This window comes from Phyllostomus hastatus, unplaced genomic scaffold (assembly GCF_019186645.2).
Source record: "Phyllostomus hastatus isolate PE091 unplaced genomic scaffold, TTU_PhHast_1.1 phas_contig_80, whole genome shotgun sequence".
NCBI lineage: Eukaryota > Metazoa > Chordata > Mammalia > Chiroptera > Phyllostomidae > Phyllostomus > Phyllostomus hastatus.
In genome coordinates, this window is record NW_025333960.1 from 1,710,223 (window position 1) to 1,733,128 (window position 22,906).

Consider the following 22,906-nt stretch of genomic DNA (forward strand, 5'->3'; position numbering starts at 1 on the left):
AAGTAACATACAAGAGAAACCCAATAAGGCTAGCAGCTGACTTCTTAATAGAAATGCTCAAAGCCAGAAGAGATTGGCAAGGAAGATTCCAAGTAATGAAAAGCAAAGGCCTGCAACCAAGATGACTTTATCCACCAAGGCTCCCAATTAAATTGGAAGGCTAAATAAGGAGTTTCCCAGACACAAGAGGCTGCAAAGAATACACCTTCACCAAACCAGGTCGGCAAGAGATGCTAAAGGGTTTGCTTTAATAAAAGAAAAAAAGAGGAGTGTGAGAAAGAGGAACACAGGTACAAAGGAAGTAAAATGGCAATAATAAGTACCTATCAATAATAACCTAAACATAAATGGATTAAATGCTCCAATCAAAAGACATAGAATAGCTGAATGGATTAGAAATCATGACCCACACATATACTGTCTACAAGGGACCCACCTCAGAACAGAAGACTTACACAGACTGACAGTGAAGGGCTGGAAAAAAGTAATCCAAGCAAATGAACAGGAAAAAAAAAGTTGGGGTAGCAATACTCATATCAGACAAAATAGACTTCAAAAAAAGAGCCATAAAAAGAGGCCCATATGGTTACTTCATAATATTCAAGGGAAGAATCCACCAAGAAGACATAAACATTATAAATATATATGCACCCAACATAGGAGAACCCAAATACATAAAGAAAATCTTGGAGGACTTCAAGAAAGATATTGACAGCAACAAAATTATAGTAGGGGTTTTAAAACCCCACTGTCAAAAATGCACAGATCTTCCAAACAAAATATCAATGAAGATATTGTGGCATTGAACAATGTCTTAGATCAAATTGATTTAACTGATATATAAAGAACTTTTCACCCCAAAGAAGTTAAATACACTTTCTTTTCCAATGCACATGGAACAGTTTCAAAGATAGACCACATGATAGGACACAAAACAAGCCTCAACAAATTCAAGAAAATTGAGATCATACCAAACATTTTCTCCGACCACAAGGGCCTGAAATTAGAAACAAAACTCAAGGAAAAAAACTCAAAAAAGACTCAAGTTTATGGAAATTAAGTAACATGCTATCAAACAATGATTGGGTCAAGAATGAAATTAGGGAAAAAATCAAAAAGTTTCTGGAAACACATGAAAATGAACTCATAGCAATCCAAAAGTTGTGGGACACAGTGAAGGCAGTCCTGTCAGGGAAGCTCATAGCAATACAGGTCTACCTAAAAAAAGTGGAAACATTTCAAATAAACAGTTTAACCCTACATCTACAAGAACTGGAGGAACAACAACAAAGATAGCCCAGGCCAAACAGAAGGAAGGAAATAACCAAGACCAGAGCAGAATTAAATGACATAGAGACTAAAAGCATAATTCTAAGGATAGTAAATGTAGGAGCTGGTTCTTTGAAAAGATAAATGAAGTCAATAAGCCTTTAAGCAGACTCATCAAGAAAAAACAGAGAGGATCCAAATAAACACAATCAGAAATGAAAGGGGAGAAATTAAAACTGATACCACAAAAATACAAGGGATTGTAAGAAATTACCACTAAGAACTATATGTCAAGAAATTTGAAAACCTAGGTGAAATAGACAGATTTTTAGAAAAATATAATCTTCTAAAACTGAATGAACAAGCAGCAGAAGGCCTACACAGACCAATAATGGCTGATGAAATTGAAGCAGTAATCAAAAAACTCCCGCACACAAAAGCCCTGGATCAGATAGTTTCACAGGAGAATTCTACAAAACATCTAGGAAAGAGGTAACCCCTATCCTTCACAGACTATTCAAAAATTTCAAGAAGATGGAAGAATCCCAAACTCTTTTTATGAAGCCAGCATCATCCTAATACCAAAACCAGATAAAGACATAAAATAGAAAGAAAACTTCAGGCCAATATCGATGATGAACAAAGATGCTAAAATCCTCAAAAAAATATTGGCAAACTACATCCAGCAATACGTTTAAAACACCATACACCAGCACCAAGTGGGATATATCCTAGGGATACAAAGATGGTAAGATATTCTCAAATCAACAAACATAATACATCACATAAACAAAAACAAAGACAAAAATCACATGATCATATCAATAGATGCTGAAAAAGCATTTGATAAGGTAAAGCATCCATTTATGATAAAGACACTCAGCAAAGTGGGAATAGAGGGAGCATTCCTCAACATAATAAAGGCTGTATATGAGAAACCTACAGCCAACAACATACTCAATGGGCAAAAACTAAAAACTTTCCTACTAAGATCAGGAACAAGACAAGGTTGTCCACTTTCACCACTTCTATTCAGCGTAGTATTGGAAGTCCTAGCCACAGCAATCAGACAAGAAAAGGAAATAAAAGGCATCCAAGTTGGAAAAGAGGAAAAAAAAACTGACATTGTTTGCAGATGACATGACAGTGTACATAGATACTCCTATAGACTCCACCAAACAACTGCTTGACTTAATAAATGAATTTGACAAAACAACTGGATACAAAGTCAATATCCAGAAATTAAAGGCATTTTTGTATACCAAGAATGAAACATCAGAAACAGCAATTAGGAAAAAATTCCATTTGATATAGCAAAAAGAAAAATAAAATACCTAGGAATAAATCTAACCAAGGAGGTAAAAGACCTGTACTCAGAAGAAAGAAATCAAGGAAGACACAAACAAATGGAAACATATACAGTGTTCATGGATTGGAAGAATTAACATAATCAAAATGGCCATACTACCCAAAGCAATTTATAGATTCAATACAATACCTATTAAAGTACTAATGGCATATTCCACAGATATAGAACAAACACTTCAAAAATTTATATGGAACCATAAACAACCCCAAATAGCTGCAGCAATTTTGAAAAAGAGGAACAGAGTAGGAGGGATTACAATACCTGATATCAAACTATATTACAGCCACTGTAATCAAAATAGCCTGATGCTGGCATAAGAACAGACACATGGACCATTGGAACACAATAGAGAGCCCATAAATAAACCCAAGTCTCTATGGTCAATTAATATTTGACAAATTGGGCAGCAGCATAAAAGAATCAGTAATAGTCTTTTCAACAAATGATGTTGGGAGAACTGGACAGCTACATGCAAAAAAATGAAACTCGAGCACCAACTTACACCATACACAAAAATAAATTCAAAGTGGATAAAAGACTTAAATATAAGTTGTCACACTATAAAAGACCTTCTGGAAAACAAAGGCAGGAAAATCACAGATAACCCATGCAGCAATATTTTCACTGATATGTCCCCTAGAGTAAGGGACATAAAGGAAAGAGTAAACAAATGGGACCTCATCAAAATAAAAAGCTTCTGCCTGGCTAAAGAAAACAGCATTAAAATGAAAAAAAAAAAAAAAAAGAACTACTTGTATGGAAAAACACATTTGCAAAGGATACCTTAGACAAGGGTTCGATCTCCAAAATATATAAAGAACTCACATGACTCCACTCCAGAAAGACAACCCAGTTAAAAAAATGAGCAAAAGACTTGAGCAGACCCTTCTCTAAGGAGGACATACAGAGGGCCCAGAGACATATGAAAAGATGCTCAGCATCACTAACCATCAGAGAGATGCAAATTAAACCACAATGAGATACCACTTCACCACAGTCAGAATGGCCATCATAAACAAAGCAACAAACAACATGCATTAGAGAGGATGTGGAGAAAAGGGAACCTAGTACACTGTTGGTGGGAATGCAGACCGGTGCAGCCACTGTGGAAAACAGTATGGAATTTTCTCAGAAAACCAAAACTGGAACTGCCTTTTGACCAGGCAATTCCACTGCTGAGATTATATCCTAAGAACCCTGAAACCCCAATGCATAAGAACCTATGCACTCCAAATTCATAGCAGCACAATTGACAATAGCGAAGTGATGGAAGCAACCTAAGTGTTCATCAGTAAATGAATGGTTCAAAAAACTGTGGTACATTTACATGATGGAATACTACGTAGCAGGAAGAAGGAAAGAGCTCCTACCCTTTGTGACAGCACGTAGGGAACTGGAGAGTATTATGGTAAGTGAAATAAGCCAGGTGCTGAAAGACAAATACCATATGGTCTCACCTTTAAGTGGAACCTAATCAACAAAACAAACAAGAAAGCAAAATGTAACTAGACACATTGAAATTAAGAACAATATGACAGTAACCAGAGGGGAGATGGGAAAGGATAAGGAGGGAAAAGAGGGGAAGGGTTTTCAGGAACAACTATAAAAGACAAATGGACAAAACCAAGGGCGGGTGGAATCCGGGGAGAGATGTGGGGATGCCTGGGGTGGGAGGGAGTGGTAGTGGAGGGGGGTAAATGAAGACATCTGTACTTGAACAACAAAAAAAAATTAAAAATACAAGCAAACAATTTTTGTTGCACTTTTAAGGGCTCCCTGTACAATGCTTTTGCTGTAGGTGTAGCAATTTCTGAGAAAGAAATTTGTCTCTGGTAGTTTTCCTCTCTGTTTCTTGTTTTTCTGTTTCTGAATCATCAGCTACAGCATAGCACACCTCACCCCCTATTGCCACCCTGTGCATGTGCACACACACACACACACACTTGGTGACTTAAATATGCCAACTTATTGTTTTGACACAATTCGTATTTCTCAGCCTTCCTACTGCTGAACCTTTTCCAGGCTGATCTAAAGAGATTGCTTAGTGTTACTCTACTCACAGCTTGCTCTTTCTCTTCCTGTAGACTTCTCTACAGTGTGCACCTCAATTCCCATTCCCCATGTCTCTAACCATCTTTCAATTTGCTAGGAATTTTTCCAATAGCTTTGGTAGGTTAAGTCAATAGAGTAAGCTGTATGTCGAGATTCTTTGATTGTAATTAATGAAAATCAAATCTGGCTGACTTAAGCCAAAAGGGACTTCATTTGAGGTCTGTTGGATTGCTTATAGAATGCACTAGTCTGCAGACCAGGCTTGGAAACAACAGCATAGGACCCAGGACATACACCAGGTCTCCCACAGTCCTAACATGTAGCCACCTTGCCAGGCAAGCAGGGCACTAAGTAAGAGCATCCTGTGCCTTTCATCCCATGTGGTCTGCTCAGGAGTCATCCAGGGAGAATCCAAAAGCCTTCCTTAGGTCCTGAGCCATCCCTTAGCCCATTGTTAGAAAACAGAAAGTCTTGCTTGGTGGTCAAAAATCAAATCAGGGAAAGCAAATATCCACAGAAACCTCTCCAGGATTTGAAAGAAGGAAATCTGACACAAGTCTGTGGCAGAGTATAAGTAAAATATCCCAAACATCTCAATTCCTGGTTTTCCATTGCTTTTCATACCTGAAACACTCAGAATCCACTGGCTCACACTCTTGTTCTAATTCAAATTTCATCACCCACTTAATGTGCAACATTGGGCAAGTCACCTCGCCCAAGTCACCTCTGGTCTCTGTTGCTTCATCTACAAAATGCTGACTTTAGACTACATGAAGTCTAGCACACCTTCCAATTGTGGAATTCCCCCCAAGGCTTGACAATTTTGCTTCATGTACAAAGAAATGTACACTTAACATTGTATAAAGTAACATGATCTCATAAGACACAGGTTATCTTGTGTGTGGTATTTATAAAGGCAATTTGGAGGGGAGAGTTGATGGCTGTTTTACAAATAATCATAATAATATAACTCACACATAAAGCATTGCTGTATGCCAAGCATTGTTCTGAGCACTTTAATGTGTTAATTCGTATAGTTATCACCACAGTACTATGATATAAATACTGCCATTGCTTCCATTTTACTAATGAGGAAACTGAGACACAGAAAACCTAAGTAATTTGCTCAAGGTCACAGAGCTTATATATCTAAGAGCTGATTCAGACTCCTGGGTCTGTGCCCTTAACAAACACAAATCATGACCTCTCTGACCCAAACAAGCCAAATAAAAGCACACTAGAAAAAAATGCTATTGATTAGAAAAGCTGTGCTCTGTAATCCCACCCCCAACCTTTCCTAGATTATCTGGAAATGTCTACCATACATATGCAGCAGTTTCTACATTGTTACTCAACCCTCATTGGACTTTCCCTGTCTAAACATAACCACTGTCTTATTTGCCTTCAAAAGTCAAACTCTAGTATTAGGTCAGTGCATCTATTTTAAGAGAGGTAAAAAAAATGTTTTCAAAAAGTAAAATAGAAAGATACACATGTGTGATCCACCACTGCTACTTGCTAGCAGAGTTCATTTTATCTGCATTTACATTTAACCCCAGTGGATTATTTTTCAGCATGTATAACCTTTAACTGCTCCATTAACCAGGTTAGTCAGTGAAAGAATGTTTCCTTTACCAGTAAGTGATTGGGTCTAGTTACTAATTGCTGACATTCTGGATTTTCCAAAAGAAGGTGCTATGTGAGTGAGAACCTGTGTTTTCATCTTTGTAGCTTTGATTGTATTTAATGGCCTTTCCCAATAGTCCTGGTCCTGGTGCTTGAGTACACAGCAAAAACAGCCACCAACAGAGTGACTTTCTGAGAGCTTGAAGGACCCCGGACGACCATCTGGGCTAGTCCTTTTCCTGAACCACAGAAAGGTGAAGCCCTGAAGGGAAGTATCAGCTGGAGTGGAAGGAGCCTAACCCAGGAATTTCTCCCTCAGGGTGGGAGGGAGGGTAGGCATGCACATGCTCACCTCTCTTTCCAGCCACCACCCTCTGCATGTCTCCAACCCTGGTTATGGTCACCCCACTGACATTATGTCTTTGCCAGATCAATATCTCATATAATCTATTATTTATTTAATCTCTTCCTTTAAATCAACCCAAGTTTTACACTTTAATTCATTTATTTAAGAAAGTTTCTTTAAGTAGAAAACGAGCCCTGACTAGGTGACTCAGTTGGTTGGAGCATCATCCAGTACACCAAAAGGTTATGGGTTTGACTCCCTGTCAGGGCACATACCTACATTGCAGTTTTAATCCCAGGTCAGGGTATTCATGGGAGACAACTAATCGATGTATCTTTCTCACATTAATGTTTCTCCCTCTCTCTCCCTCTCTCTCTCTGTCTCTCTCTCCCCTCCCCCTTTCTTCTCTCTCCAAAATCAATAAAAACACATTCTAGGTGAGAATTTTTTAAATGTCTTTTTAATTTATATTTATTTTTAATTATGCTTTATTGATTATATTATTACAGTTGTCATGAATTTTTCCCCTTTGTCCCCCTCCACCTAGCACTCCCTACTTCCTCGGGTCATTCCTCCACCATCGTTCAAGTCCATGGGTTGTGCATATAAGTTCTTTGGCTATTCCCTTTCCTATACTAAACTTTACATCCCCATGGCTATTCTGTAACTACCTATTTGTACTTAATCCCCTCACCTCTTTACCCATTCCCTGACACCTCCTCTCATCTAAAACCCTCTCAATATCCATGATTCTGTTTCTGTTGTTCTTATTTGCTTAGTTTGTTTTTTAGATTCAGTTGTTGATAAGTATGTATTTATTGCCATTTTATTATTCATAGTTTTTATTTTCTTTTACTTAATAAGTCCCTTTAACATTTGATATAATAATGGTTTGGTGATGATGAACTCCTTTAGTATTGTCTGGAAAGCTCTTTATCTGCCCTTTGATTCTAAATGGTAGCTCTGCTGGGTGGAGCAATCTTGGCTATAGGTCCCTGCTATTCATCACTTTGAATATTTCTTGCCAATCCCTTCTAGCCAGCAAAGTTTCTTTTGAGAAATCAGCTGACAGTTTTATAGGAACTCCCAAGTAGGTAACTAACTGCTTTTCTCTTGCTGCTCTTAAGATTCTCTCTTTATTTTTAAACTTTGGCATTTTAATTATGATGTGTCTTTCTGTGGGCCTCTTTGCATCCATCTTGTTTGGGACTCTCTGTGCTTCCTGGAATTGCATGTCTTTTCCTTCACCAAACTAAGAGCTTTCTTTCATTATTTTTTCAAATATTTTCAATTTCTTGTTCTTTCTCTTCTCCTTCTGGCACCCCTATGATGTGAATATTGGAATTCTTGAAGTTGTTCCAGAAGCTGCTTATAATATCCTCATTTTTTCATTCTTTTTTCTTCTTCTTGTTCTGATTGTTTTTCCTTCCTTACATCCCAAATCATTGATTTGATTCTCAGCTCCATCTACTGTACTATTTATTTCCCTGTAAATTATTCTTTATTTTAATTAGTGTAAACTTCATTTCTGACTAGATCTTTTTCATGATGCTAAGGTCCTCACTAAGTTCCTTGAGCACCCTTAGACCAGTGTTTTGAACTCTGCATCTGATAAACTGCTTATCTCCATTTTGTTTAGTTCTTTTTCTGTTTTTTTTATCTGTTTTTCCATTTGGGCCATGTTTCTTTTTTTCCTAATTTTGGCAGCCTCCCTGTGTTTGTTTCTATGTATTAGGTAGAGCACCTATGACTCTCTGTCTTGGTAGTGTGGTCTAATGTATTAGGTGTCCTGTAAGGGCCAATGACATGGCCTCCCCTGTCACTGAAGCTGGGTACTTGAAGTGTACCCTTCATATGGGTTGAGTACACCCTCTTCTTGTAGTTGCACCTTGACTGCTATTGGCAGGTAAATGAGAGGGATTTACCCAGGCCAGTCAGCTGCAAGGACTGGCTGCAACCACTGACCCCCATCTTCTTCCCTGGACCCTCCCATGGAGGATCAGCTGTGCAGTGGCAGGGCGGAGGTACTGCAACGAGATCTGCAGCTTCATGGGTGTGCAGACTCTGAGGTTTACTGGGTAGTGCAAACCAAGGTCAGCTTCTACCTGTGTTCTTTCTGGGGCCACCCTGTGTGAACTATAAAGCAATCTGAGAAGGTTGTTACTTGTGCTGGGCTTGGAGATTCCCATGCAAAGCCAAGCTATGAATCCAGGTTGGCTGTTGCTAGTGCTGGGCCTGGGACCACTTAGCAAGAGTTATGGGGGCTGGGAGCTTATTGAGGTCAGCTGTTGTTTGTTTGACAGGATTTAGGAAGTTGTGAACATGAGCCAAGACCAGCCATTCATGGAAAAATCTCTATTAACAGCTTGGGTCAGCCCATAATTTGGGTGGAACGGAGTCTTAGGGGATCTCCAGTACAGGGCAAACACTGTTAGCTAGGTTTATGGAGTCTCAGAAATGGCACCTGCCTGCCAGCTCTTAGCTCTGTGGAGGAAGGGTTCAGAAAAGGGACAATGGTCTCTGCCCACCTTTCTGTTTGGGAGAAAGCTGTCAGACACAGCTCCCCACTGTATGCCACTGGAGCCTTTCAAGCTGCTACCCCAGTGCTAGAGCTCAGAAGAAGTGAGTCTGAGTAAGTCCATGCGTGAGTTTTTTAAGGGGACTGCTTGGGACTCCAGAAGTTTCTTCTACTGACTCAGTCCTTGCTGGTTTTTGCAGCCAAAAGTTATGGGGACTTATCTTCCTGGCACTGGAACGCTAAACTGGGGGGGGGGGGGGACCTGGTGTGGGGCTAGGACTCCTTGCTCCCAAGATATCCCTCCAGAAATTTTATCCACCACATGTGGATGTGGGACCAGCCCATTCTGCATCTGTGCCACTCCTACCAGTCTGGATTGATGCGGTTTCTTTCATTTTGTAGCTGTCAGACTTTCATTCAACTCAATTTCTGACAGTTCTGAGTGATGGTTGTTCTATATTTTAGTTGTAATTTTGATGTGGTAGTGCAAAGAGGCAACCTGTGTTTACCTATGCTGCCATCTTGCCCAGAAATACCCAAGATTAGTTCTCAAAAAATGTCTTTTAAATAAAAAATGGACACTTGCCACAAATTTAAGGTAACTCTGCAAATAAACAAATGACAACAAAACCATTTGGTTTACATCTAGTGACACATGACCACCTTTATTTAACAGGGAGATGAGCAAGTGGAGAGTATTACAGATCCATAAACCCCAGTGAAGGCTCTGGCTTTTACTCATCAAAAAGGTGAAAGAAAAGACTTTCTCACCGTGAAGCTGAGTGTGATTTTAATTCCCTGGACACTGGGCACCTGCAACCTCAGTCCACATACCAGTATGCAGGAAAAGAGAGAATACAGCGGGTAGACAAATGGGGCTCAAGAGTGGGTTTTGCCACTTCTGCATGTCTGGACTTGGGCAAGAAAGTGGACAAGTACAGTTTACTCAGCTGTAAAATTCCAGGTTAGAGCCTACCCACAGAGTCCATTGATGACGATATCAACACTGTCATCAGCACATATTAATTTACTTCCCTGTTTTGATTCTAAATGATGTACCTACTGTGGGAACCACACTAAAAAGATTCAAAATTCACTGTTTTGTCTTTCTTGTATGACTCTTAGAGGTTAAGGAAAGGTAGGAAGTAGCCCTTGACACCCAGCTTTCGATACAATTGCTTCCAATGACTTGTACAACTGTGTCCTTATGGAAAAGTTAAGCGGAGGAGTAAATTAACTCTTGATAATTTTTCTGCACCCACTCATATTTTAGAACTTATACTTGAATTTAATATCCAGCTGTTCTTTCTCAGCCATGAACACTGGTGGCCAGCCCCAAATCTCCTATGCAGGAAAGATCTACAAAGAAGAAACTCAAGACTCCATGGGAAAAATAAGGAAAAGGGGCCAAGGCAGAAATGACCTTGGGTGTGGGGAATTATAAACATATTTCAATTGTAAGAAATTGAACATATATGAAAAAATAACATACCCTAACACAGCAACTTTAAGAATATTTCTTGACATTTTTAGTCACAGTATTGAGTGCATCCTATTAATTTGTTCTGTTTGTCATTTGTAAATTCTTTTTTGTAGATAGTATATGGTCCAAAGGTTTATTTCCCTTTCTCTTCCTATCCAAATTATCAGTAATTAAAAAGAATATATTTAAAGTTTGTACTCTGAATCCTTCCTGCCAGGTCCCACAGTGATTATGGAGAAAGGGTAACTTGAAGTTGTAAGATGGCAAATGTAATGGTAACCTGCTGCATCAATTAACTGTTGCTGCATAACAAGCCACCTCAAAACTGCATGGCTTAACACAACAACCAGTTATTTTGCTCATGATGCTATGGGTCAGCAGTTTGGGGCTGGGCTCAACTGCATGGTTCTTTCAGTTTCAACTGGATACCTTCAGGCATCTGCCAGCAACTGTGGGTCAGCAGAGTACATGGAAGTTGGCTTCTTATCTGCTAGGGAGCCTCAGCTTCCTTCATGTGTCTCATCATCTTTGTGCCTCAGTCATTGTTCCATCTAGCTTGGCAGGCTGGTTCACATAGTAGAGGAAAATGACAGCTAGGCATCCTTAGATGCCTAGGCTTAGATGTCATTTCCACCACATTCTATTGCCCAGGGCAAGTCACCAGGCCAACCCAGATTCAAGACAGTGGAAAGTAGACTCCATCCCTTGATGGAAAGAGTTGCAAAAGCACAAAACAAATGACACAGGAACAGAGAGGCCATTCACTAAGGTCATTGATAAAACAAACCTCAGAGAAACTCTGAAAGGCCACACAAGAACCTGCAGGGCTGGTTGCTTCTTTGGACACAAAATGGAACCAGGGCACAAAATGGGAAGGAGGCTCACAATTCATTGTTAACTTTTTAGTTCTCATTGGAATTTTGAACATACGTATACATTACTTTAACTTAATAATGGTGAGATTTTATTGCATCCTACCTACCAGATACCAGGTATTGTGCTAGGTAATTACCCTGCGCTGTAGAGACATAAAGAGGGTACACTGACTGCTCAAGATTGTGGAGTTGCAGTTAACAGAGCCAGGATTTGAATGAAGGCTGTCTGGCTCCAAAATCCACAAACTTTGCTAACATGCTCTACTGCTTCCTGTTCACAGAAAATGTCTTGAAGAGGTGTCAAATTGCTGTTGCCACTTGTTTTCCACTCACTTTACAACTCAGAGCAGGTTGTCTTCTGCCCTGATTAATCCATGAACTGGATTCTCCCCAATGTCACAAATAACTTTTTAAAAAATATTTTATTTATTTATTTTCAGAGATGGAAGTGAAGGAGATAGAGAGAGAGAGACATCAATGTGCGGTTGCTGGGGGCAATGCAACCCAGGAATGTACCCTGGCTGGGAATCGAACCTGGGACACTATAACTTTCTTGTTATTAAATCTGTGGGGCATATCTTGGCCTTCTTGTTTGACTTCTGGACAGCATTAGATTTTGTTGGTCCTTTTTCTTACAACATGCTGTGTCTTTGGATTACTGAAATCACTCCTTCCAGGTCTCCTCATTGGTCTCCGTCACCTTTGAAAACTCATCTCCTCCTTCTTTTCCTCCTTCCCTTGTCCTCACAAGGATCTCTTCTAGGCCCATTTCTTCCTTCAATTCACATGTTGTGGGCAATCTAACTCATTCCCATGACATCAATCACCTATTACTTCCCAATTTTCATCTCCATCCTTAATCTTACACTGCACCTGCTACTGCCCACCATATCTCTACCTGGATGTCCCAGAGATCTCAAAAAGTCTAGAATTACATGTCACACCCTGCCCACCACCATCAAAACCTACTCCCCCTTCTTCCTGTTCCAACCCAGCAAAGCAAACCAGAAACCCAAGGATTAGCTTTTTGGAGGTGGGCATAGCAGAAGGATAGGCAGATAAGTAGATGCAGAGATCACCTGAAGAGGGCAGCCTCCACCCAGCCACAGTGTAGACCAATGCCAGGCACAAAAGTGTCCCCTTTTTGCCAGGCCATTGGCCTTTCAGAGGAAATCCAGAAACCGCACTGTTACATAAAATGTCCTGATTTTTAAATGTTGACTATTGATTCAAATATTTTGAAAGCATTGCGTAGGCCAAGTTAAACCTCCTGCTAGCCAGATGCAGTATAAAGGTTGCCAAGTCACACCTCTATCTGCCCACTCTCCTGGGGTAAGTGTACCCCCTCCCATGGGTATTTCTGGGCCGACTCCTATGTCTCCAGCCTGACTTCTTTCTTTGGTTAGAGACCCAAAAATCCGTTCTCCTCTATAGGCACCTTATACTCAACATGGTCGGCACCATGGCACTGAGTGACTATACCCCTCTGTAATTTAAGAAAAGCTAGGAATCTGGATTTGCATGCAAAAATCACCAATTTTTAAAATTCACATTAAAATTTTATCAGGCAAATAGTACTTTCTCTCTTGGATCAGATTTGACATCATGGCCACCAAGCTGCCACCCTGATTTAGTGTGAGCTGGCTGCCCCACAGGGGTGTACTGAATACTTGTAGACATGGTCTCAACTGATCTTGGCCAAGGTCTGGAGGAGTGGCTGTATTCTCCTGTGTCCAGCAAGGAGGCAGGTCAGCCAGGTACAGTAACTCTCTGAAAAGTTATATAGTCAGTGGAGCACTGAAATTAACAGCCAAACTTCTGCATCTGCATAGGCAAAGGGGATGTGCTTGTGCCTATTACGCTTACTAAGTACAACTTAAAGTCCTGGACATTATATTAAAACAGACATAAGGAGACTCTGAAAGTTAGAGAGAAAAGGCAGACCAGTTTGGGAAGCTGGGACCCAACAAACAATGTGGTGGTGAGTTCCCTGAGTTTTATGTTGCCTCATATATTCCAGACTTGGAGTTGAACCCAGAAATGCCATGGGGACAGACCAGAGAATACCCAACAAAAGCCTGCTATTTCCAGCCAAAGGACTGGGAGAGGGAGAGCTGAACAAGACAGAAAATTTTCAGATATTAACCTTCCTACACCAGTCAAACATCACAGGGCCCTTACCCACATTGGTTGAATGGGAGACCTAGGCTTCTACCTCTACCTGGAAGGAATGAAGCAGCCCCCCACCCTCACCCAGTTCCCCAACTCCAGACCTGGAGCAGAGAAGGTCAGCTAAAACATAAGGTTTAAGTGAGATCCAGAGTCTTATAACAAAACAAAAAAATGTCCAGGTTCTAACAGAACATCACATATCTTATAAGAACCAGAGAGATCTAAACTTGAATTTTTAAAAAATGAATAGGCATCAACAGAAAGAGCAGAGATTTTATAGCAGCTATGATAACAATGCTTCAGTGAGCAATTGTGAATATGCCTGAAACTAAAAAAAAAATAGGAAATCTTAGCAGAGGAAGAGAAAATCTAAAGATGACACAAGTGAAAATTTTAGAACTGAAAAATGCAATAACTGAATCAAAAGCTCAGTGGAAGGGTTCTAAATCAGAATGGTGGGGACAGAGGAAAGAATCAGTAAACTGGAAGATAGGACACTAGGAATAACCTACTGGACAACAAAAAGAAAATAAATGGGGAAAAAATAAATAGAGCCTCAGGGACCTATGGAGTCATGATGAAAGTTCTAACATCCATATCATTAGAGTTCAAAAGGAGAAGAAACAAGATGGTGGGCCTGAAAAAGTACTTGAAGAAATAATGGCTGAAAATGTTCTAAGCTGCTTCTCAAAGGCTATTGTTTTATTTCTTAAATTAGATCACATGCTCTAAGCCTGGGCCTCCCCACACGGTATGATACTGAGCCAGCAGTTTTTGAAGGACAACAGTTCTTTTCAACACTGCTATGGTGTAACATTTTTGTGAAAGAAGGAAGGAAACAAAGGCCTGCTAAGGTCAGTGTGAGCAGGGGACATGTGTCACACTCCATGGGGACATAAGTAATGTTACTCCTGAGTTGCAGGCAAAGAGATTAAAGGTCACAGGGCAAATGTGAACCCAGGTAATCTGGACTCTAAATTCAGTGTTCCTTCTTGTAACTCTTCAAGCTACATTGCCAATTGTCCTGGACAGCTTTCAAACCTTTCCCTGGCCAGCGTAGATGCACCAGAGATTTGTTGGGGGGCCTGAGTCCTAAAGCATGGGGAAGTTTGCTGGGGTGGGGGTGGAGGGAGAAGGCCTGTACCAGACTGCCTCTTCTCTATTTCCTAGGGATTTGCACACCCCCACACATACCAGCTTTGTATTTGTATATCACATTGTGTGTGATTCTGTGTGGGTATGAGTGTGTCTGTATATGTGTATGTGTGTGATATGAGTGTGTCTGCCCATATGTGTGTGACACGTGTGTATGCCTGGATATGTGTCTGTGTGTATCTGTGTGGAGTGTCTCTGAGTGTGTGTCTCTCTGCATCCATGTTCCTCTCTATGTGTGTCTATGTGGGTTTGTATGTCTCTGTGGATGTCATGTATCTGTCTTTGTGTATGTGCTGTCTGTGTGTGGTGTGTTCTGTGCCTGTGCCTGTATGTGTATAGTGCACACACCTCTATCTGTGGGGAGATCTGTGTGCATCTGATATCTGTGTGTCTCAGTGCACCATTAGTGTGTGTCCCAGTGTGTTGTTGTCTGTGCCTGTACTGTGGTCTATGTGTGTGGGTTTGTGTGTGTATGCACATGTGTTATCTGTATCCACAGAGCCTGCCTGTGGTACATGTGTCCCTATGTGTGTGGGTCTGTGTGCCTGCATGGTGTGTATGCGTGCCCATGGGTGTGGCATGTCCTCTAGCGCTGAGGCTTCTGAGAGTCTAGCTTCTTTCAGGGACCTGTGGCAGTCCCCCAGAGGCTACCCTGGGGCTTGGAAGCCCACGAGGCAGGCGGAGGAGCATATGGAGGAGTTCAGGGGCTGCGCTACCGCTCCTCCCTGTGGGCCAGGCACACGTGGGTCCTGGGCGCCGCCTCCCCGCTCCACCCGCCAGTCTCCGATGTCCCCACCCACCACGGGCCACCCCCACCGTGAGCCTGGCCAGGGTTAAACTGGTGGCTCAGTCACCGCACCCTGTCTCCACGGAGCCGGAGGCACGCAGCTCAGCCCCACCCTGCCCCGCCGCAGACTAGGACCCGTGGCGTTCCGGAACTCGAAAGCGGCACTCCTGGTAGCCCCGGTAACTGCCTCCCGGTCCTCATCCTAGCCTACAAGTGCCATCAACAAGGGTGGGAGCAGCTTCGGGGTCCCTAATCTGCGGGGCGTGGGCTCCTACACCTACTTGTGCGCACGCTGGTGTGTGTGTGTGTGTGTGTGTGTGTGCGCGCGCGTGCGCGCGCGCGCACTCCCCGGTCCCTCGCACCAGTCAGCAAACCAACTTGTCCACATCAACTCCATTGCCCAGACCCCGGAGACCGGGCTCTGAGACCAGGAGGAAGTCTCCAGGTTTTTCCCGTGGAATTTCCAGTGACAACAGCTGCACTCTATTCCCTGCACTGTCGGATACTGGCAGGAAACAAAGTTTGTCAGGAAGCACGGGGGTGACTTTACCTCGGGGACCCTCGTGTGTGCGTGTGCGAGCTGCCTCGGTGTGCTCTGAGCGTTTCCCAGTTTCTCCGGCAGTGGATGCTGGGCTCCCCGCCCCTCCCTTTTCCGAGCTCCTTCAGCGATTTGCTTAGGAAAAGTGATGACACGAAGTAGAGCTTGTCAGTGAGAGCTGGAAGCAGGCTGCGGGGCTCAGCACCCCTCCAACCCAAAAGGCAAGATCTGGGGGCAGGGCGCGGGGTAGGCGACAGCGGCTCCTGGTGCTTGATACCGCGATGTGCCCGCGGCGATGAGGGACCAGCCTTTATCTGTCTGGCTCTGATTCTCCAGGCTGTCGTGGTTGTGAAATGCAAAAACCAGGACATGATGGAAACAGGTTTGTCCACCAGGCATCTTTGGAATTTCGGGCAGGAGGAATTAACGGGAGCATTGTCACCTCATTATCGAGCCCCCTCGAAACTTCCTGGCGAATGTGTAGATGGCTGGGTCTTCTTGCAGCTGGGTCTTTATACCCACAGAGCAAACTATAATTTCCACTTGATTACAGTTAAAATAGTCTTTTTAAGATGAAGTTTCCTGAAATGATTTAAAATAAACACAGATGGGAAGGGGGGAAAAGCTGTAATGAGGCACTTACAAAATAAAGTGAGCATTTTCTTAAGAACAAATGGGACTTTTCAGTGTTGAAGTAATTGCAAGAAATATATGTACTTGTTTAACCTTTGAAATGGAGGGTTTTTGTTTTTTTTTTAAATACTTAAAAATGTTACTGGCAAGGCTTTCCTCTCTCTTTTTGCCATGTTGCTGATTTGGAATATGTCCTCCTTTCTTCCAAGGACTTGGAGATCCTTTCAGAATGCCAGAGGTAAGTTCTCCCAGGCGGACTCCACAGAGTGTTCCATACCAGGACCTGCCTCATTTGGTCAATGCTGATGGACAGTACCTCTTCTGCAGGTACTGGAAACCCACGGGCACTCCCAAGTAAGTCTCTCCCAGATGCTGGGCACCTTCACACCTGCCTCTCCTCTCCATGTAGCCTCTCCTGTGAGGGTGTTGTCTCCATGATATGCTTCATATGCCACTTTGACATTACATTCAGCTATGCTAACAAAGCTGAGATTTGTACTTCATCTTCTTTTTAAGTTAAGAAGCAGGAGTTCTATTTTCATTATAACTAGGGTAGGCATTCTACCGTATGGCAGTTTTCAAAAATTCCACGACTTTATTTTTTGTTCTGGAGTTGTTGTACAGGCATTTCTTTAAAATTAAACCCAACAATTACAGAAAACCACCTAATCAGATAAGGAAATCAAAATTATATTTATATATAGTAACCTTTGTTCTTTGTTTCCTGTTTGATTATGAGCTTCAGAAGGTGTCATATATTAACTGGGAAGCAAGGGGTCTGGGTATTTCCTTCTGATTTCTTGCAAGCTCAGTTACTTTGTACATTTTCCATCCAGGGTTGTCTTACTATTAGAAGCAGACATTGGGACTATACATAATAAGACAGCTGGTCTCCTGCTGCTTTTCTCCTCTTGTATGAAGCAGGGACAACTCTGCTTGTTTGTGTTGTACAGGAAAGGAAATTATTTGTGGTAACCAATCGGCCTAGTGATGAATGAATAGTTTCTGTTCCATGGACATTTTACCTGCTTCTTCCTAAGACTCTTGTTTCCTAGGGAACATGGTATGGTGAAATTATATCTCCCTTTGTGTTTCAGTAATCACCTAACCATAGCACAACTATAAAATTTCTCTATCTTCAACAAGGTGTACAATTCAGGTAGCTGCACATTAAAAAAAACAGAGATAAACTTTTTAAAGATCTGGCTTAAACTCATAACTTCAAGGCAGCTGTACAAACTGGCTATCATAATGGGTTGTTAATAGTTCCTAACAGTTCTGGAAATATCTTTCTTAAAGATTTCCTCTAGAGGAGAGTGAGTATGCCCATATATTATGCATATGTGTCAGGTGGAGGGAGTGTTGTCAAGCATTATCTTTATGCTCCATTCTGATGTATTCCTCTGACCTAATTGGATGTAGAATTACATGTTTTGGGTTTAATTTCTAAATCTTAGTGGTAAATGGTGAATTATTTTTCAGTATAAAAAAGAGGACAAAGAACTAAAAGTAGTTTTTAATGTCCAAGTCTCAGACTTTGGGGGCTTTCTTGGTTGAAGTGGGAGGTTGTCCTAGTTTGAGGTCAGTAAAAAAAAGAAGGCTCAAAATCCTCAAATGGAGACAGGGTGGTGGGTGAGTGGGTCAGGAAAGGCTGACTGGCTATGAGTGGTTTTCACAGTCTCCAGGTTGATGCTGTATTGTGGTGAGCTCTCTGCTGTTTCACTTTTGTTCCAGTCAGAGACGGCAACCCGGTTGTTTAAACAGAGCTGTCACTTGGAAGTCAGTGTTTGTATTGGGACAGATACTGATGGAAATATAGAATTGGGTGAACAAGTGGAGGAAATTTGGCCGTGGGCTTTGGAAGAGAAGTGTGGCTAGGGTGGTCAGGTGACAGCCAAATTCACGGAGGCAGTATCTAACACAGGTGGCCTGGTCCCAGGTCAAGAGCCCACCCTAAACCCACTCCCCTAGGGATTCCATCTCTATCTCCTAGAGATGATGAAGATCAATAAACCCCCTTTTGGGATTGGGAGTTTCCCTCTGTCAGTGATCTTTAAAATGTTTCAAAACCAGCCCAGACCAAAGAGAAAGTTCTGGAGGCCCCTTGCAGTGACAGATGTTAACCATGTGCTTCCTGCATATTAGGGATGGCTAGGGGGTACTGGAGGAGAAATCATGACAGCTAGAATGGTGGATGGGCAGTGGGGACCTCAGGACAGAGATTTATGACAACTGGTACAAAATGTTTCCATATCTTAATAACTGAGTCCAGCTGCTGTGTTCCAGCTGCTGAGTAGGATGCCTTATTGCATGGTCTAGGACAGGGGTGTCAAAATCATTTTCACTGGGGGCCACATCAGCGTCGAGGTTGCCTTGAAAGGGCCAAAATAATTTTAGGACTGTATAAATGTAACTATTCCTTAACTGTTAAGGAGTTGAAATTACATTCAGCCCTTTGAAGGCAACAGTGAGGTTGATGTGGCCCTGGTGAAAATGAGTTTGACACCCCTGGTCTAGCATGTCTCTGCTATTGTATTTCAATATTTCTGCCTGCTGCTTTTAGGAATGGGGAGAAGACTAAAAGTCACCACTGGCTGCAGCCTATTTCCTCCAGGGACTCTCTTCCAGGCTTCTGCTCTGTTCAGTTCGGGGTCTTCCCTACTCTACCATGCATGGGAGGAAAGCAAGCAAACATCACCTTCTCTCTACTTATTCACTCTGCTCCTTTTAAAAATCTTGTTCACAAGGTCCTTGGGACCTCAGAAGCCACCTAGGGGCTGTCTTACACGAGGGGTCTGTGCATGGCTCCTTTAATTGGCACTGGTTTGATCAAGAAGTTGCCTCCAGTTCCTTGGGCCTGCCCAGAACATTGCCAGAACATCCTGCCCTCAGAAGTCTTGCTGGGCTCCAAGACCAGGTAGCTCAGAGCAACACTAAGTCACAGGTGTCAGCCATAGCTGGGAAACTGGCTTAACTTGCTTATGGGAACAAATTATGTCTTTGTAAATACCAGCTTCCTCATACCAGATACTGAAAAAGAGGTGAGTATTTCCTGGAATAGTCATTACAATGTATGTCCAAGTACAATGCTATTTTAAATATAACAGACTAGGATTTAGTCATTATGAGCCAGAGATTTTAAACCTACAACTGGCAATACCAAGGCAAATTTAGGCTCATCTGGTAGTATTTATTTATGATCATAACAAATGTTAGACTTAAGACATAGCAGAATTATTTTATATTAATTATCAAGTATGTTCTGAGGTCTGGACTAGACTCTGTATAGACATGATCTTATTTTATTTTTACATCAACTGTGAGACAGCTACCATTATTATTCCCATTTTACAAATGAGAAACAGAAGTCCAAGATTACCCAACTAGCAGTCGTCCAGATTTGTTTGGTTCCAACTCAACTGCTCTCCTTAATTCTTCCATAAGTAGTGCCTTCTTGATAAATGCTTACATTTTTGTTATTAAAGAATAATAGAACAAGTAATTCTCCCTAATAATTTGTTCATAATATATTAAAAGTGGGAAATAGACTAAAGTTATATATCCATTCTGAAACAAAAAATCTTATGATGCCCTAGGGGACTGGCTGCTTTATAGCGATTCTTCAGTACTTTGGAATTTTGAAATACTGGTTCTTCAACAAATTTCACTGATGGTATTGGCAGAGTAATGGAGACTGGCCCAGGTGGAAGTTGTGTTGCTTTGTGGGCTTTTGTGACCTTGAGTAATATTTGAATTCAGTCTAACAAGTAGCCCTCAATCCATTTGAAAAATGACTTTAAATTAATGTCTGAATATTACTTAGCCATTTTCAGGACAGTTAAGTGCTTCTGCCCCAAATGGTGAATAATTAACTGTATAACATTGTTAGGAGGATGCTGTGGGTGGTCTGAAATAATTTGATGTCTCGATTCCCCAAAAATCCTTCTTTGATTCTGTCTGACCAGGAACACTGGAGATCACACTGTAATTATGATTACACAACTGCAACTCCTAGCACATTCAGTTCATCATTGAGGCCTGATATCAAATAAATGCATGCTGAAAAAATACTTTGGTACTCTTCATCTTTCTTTAAAGCTGATACCTCTCTCATGCCGCATGTACTTTGTATCTGGGTAGCCCTTCAATTCTGAAGAGCTGATAAGCTTTCCTTTCTGTAGCTTCTGTTTGTGAAAACAACTGGTGTACTGAGGGAGCTGTTTCAACATGCAGTTGTCTCTCCACTTGCAGATGTCCTGATGCAAACCCCTAAAGAGGTGACCCCTTTCACTCTTCCTGGAGAATCACAAATTACTCTTCTTTGAAAGTTCTGTTTAGCATTTTGTTCCAAGTTCCCCTACATTTTCAGAGATTTTCCAGAACATAAGCCCCAGACTTTGCTGGGCTTGCCTTTTTTCCTTTCTTGCCTCTGACTTCAGTAACCTGGTTTTTCCTCCAGTAACTTTGCAGTCACACCCTCACCATGGATGACTCTTATTTTGCTGATAGTGTGGTTTCCAGATTTTCCTCTTGGTGATGTGGGCTAGAAGTGGGGCACATGACAGGAGGTGGACTATACAAGAGTAATGTGGCATTGGTTCTGGTGATCCTTGTCAGTGGATTGAGAATCAGGAAACCCAGGATCCCTGCTCCCTCTGCATCTCTCCTTATTCCTTATTTGCCCCTGGCCCACCCTGCCCCTAGTGGGACTCAGCTGACATTCCCTACCTCTACACTGTTCTTTTCTGGGTCACATTGATCCCTTTCTCCAAGAAGCCTTCTCGAGCCGTGTTTGGAGTTTTGGACAATGCCCTCTTAGGATACTTCCTCCCACCTGGAGAAGCAATTCCCTGAAGCTGGAATATATTTAAATGCTAAAAAATATTCTCCCTTCTTGCCACCCTCATAATGTCCTCCTCATATCAGCCGTCAGCCACTTGGGTGTATCACCTGTGGCTCCAGAAGATAAGGGCCCCTCCCAGCCAACTGGATCCAGACCATGTAGATACAGAGTCCTCACCAGCTGGCTAGACACAATTTCTATACCCTCTATCTTCTGGAAATTTTGTTCTCATAGATGAGATGGGTGTTTCCCTATCCTCCCCTCCCTCTTAGGCTTTCTAATCAGGTTGTAAGTCTGTCATGTGGTGCCTTTCTTTCCCCCAGTCTAGGGTGTTGGCTCAGTGTTCCGAGTCAATGTGCCATGGATTCTGCTTACATCCTTGGGTGTTTCTGCCTCCTGTGCAGCCCATGCTAAGTCCTGTTTGATTAGGTATTACCACATCATTTAACTTTGGTCATTACATCCCCAGGGTCCACCAAATCATATCCCTGTTTGTCCCTAAAAGGAGACATTTTGAACTCCATTGTGTTGATCTCCATGAAGACAGCTGAGTTCCCCTCAAGCCCAGCCCCTTGGCCCTCCTTCCTGATTGGGAGGAGCTAGATTAGCTTTTAAGCTCCCCAGACCATCTTAAGAGACTGTAAGTTCCCAGGTTCTGCCAGTGTCCCTGCTCTTCCAGCTCAGCTATAGTCACCCTCCCATTCAACAAGTCTACATATCCCAGGCATTGTATTGGGCACCAGGGATAGAATGTCAAAGACCATTTTGTTTGACAAGGACTGGAAGGGGGGACAAACACATGGACAATTAGCATATGACGTGACAAGTACCCAGAGAAAGAACCACCATTTAACCAGGCAGAGCTTTTGTGCAAATTTAAAAAAGGGGTCTGTCTGGGTAGATACAGCCCCTCATGTGTGTGGTATGGTGAGCAAAGTGTTGGCTGAATTTTACTTCCTATTCATCTTTTCAGCCAGTGCCCTTGAATGGTATTTCAACTGTGAGGAGGGCATGATAGAGCAGGGAGCTGGGGTGGAAAAGTAGGAGCCACAGCAGCATGGCATTACTGGGCACAAAGCACTGACAACAACTGAATGAATCCAGAGAAGTGGAAGGGGGTCAGGCCTGGGGGGTCCTGCAGGCCAAGCTGTAAACTTGGACTTGAACCTTCGGGGGTTGGAGGACACATGAACAGGTTTTAAGCCAGGAAGTTACTTGGACAATCAGTTGATTGGAGGTG

General features: G+C 42.1%; 1 protein-coding gene across 4 annotated transcripts in view; it reads left to right on the forward strand.

Moving 5' to 3' along the window:
• The first annotated feature begins 15,683 nt into the window (after positions 1–15,683).
• MGLL (monoglyceride lipase) overlaps positions 15,684–22,906 on the forward strand; it is a 154,112-nt gene continuing 146,889 nt past the window's right edge. Inside the window, exons 1-2 of one of the 4 annotated variants that reach the window (XM_045850160.1) lie at positions 15,684–15,831; positions 17,033–17,177. In XM_045850160.1, the coding sequence (XP_045706116.1) occupies positions 17,053–17,177 (125 nt within the window). In that variant the 5' untranslated portion in view covers positions 15,684–15,831; positions 17,033–17,052. The other 3 variants (XM_045850161.1, XM_045850163.1, XM_045850162.1) reach the window with 3 other exon arrangements.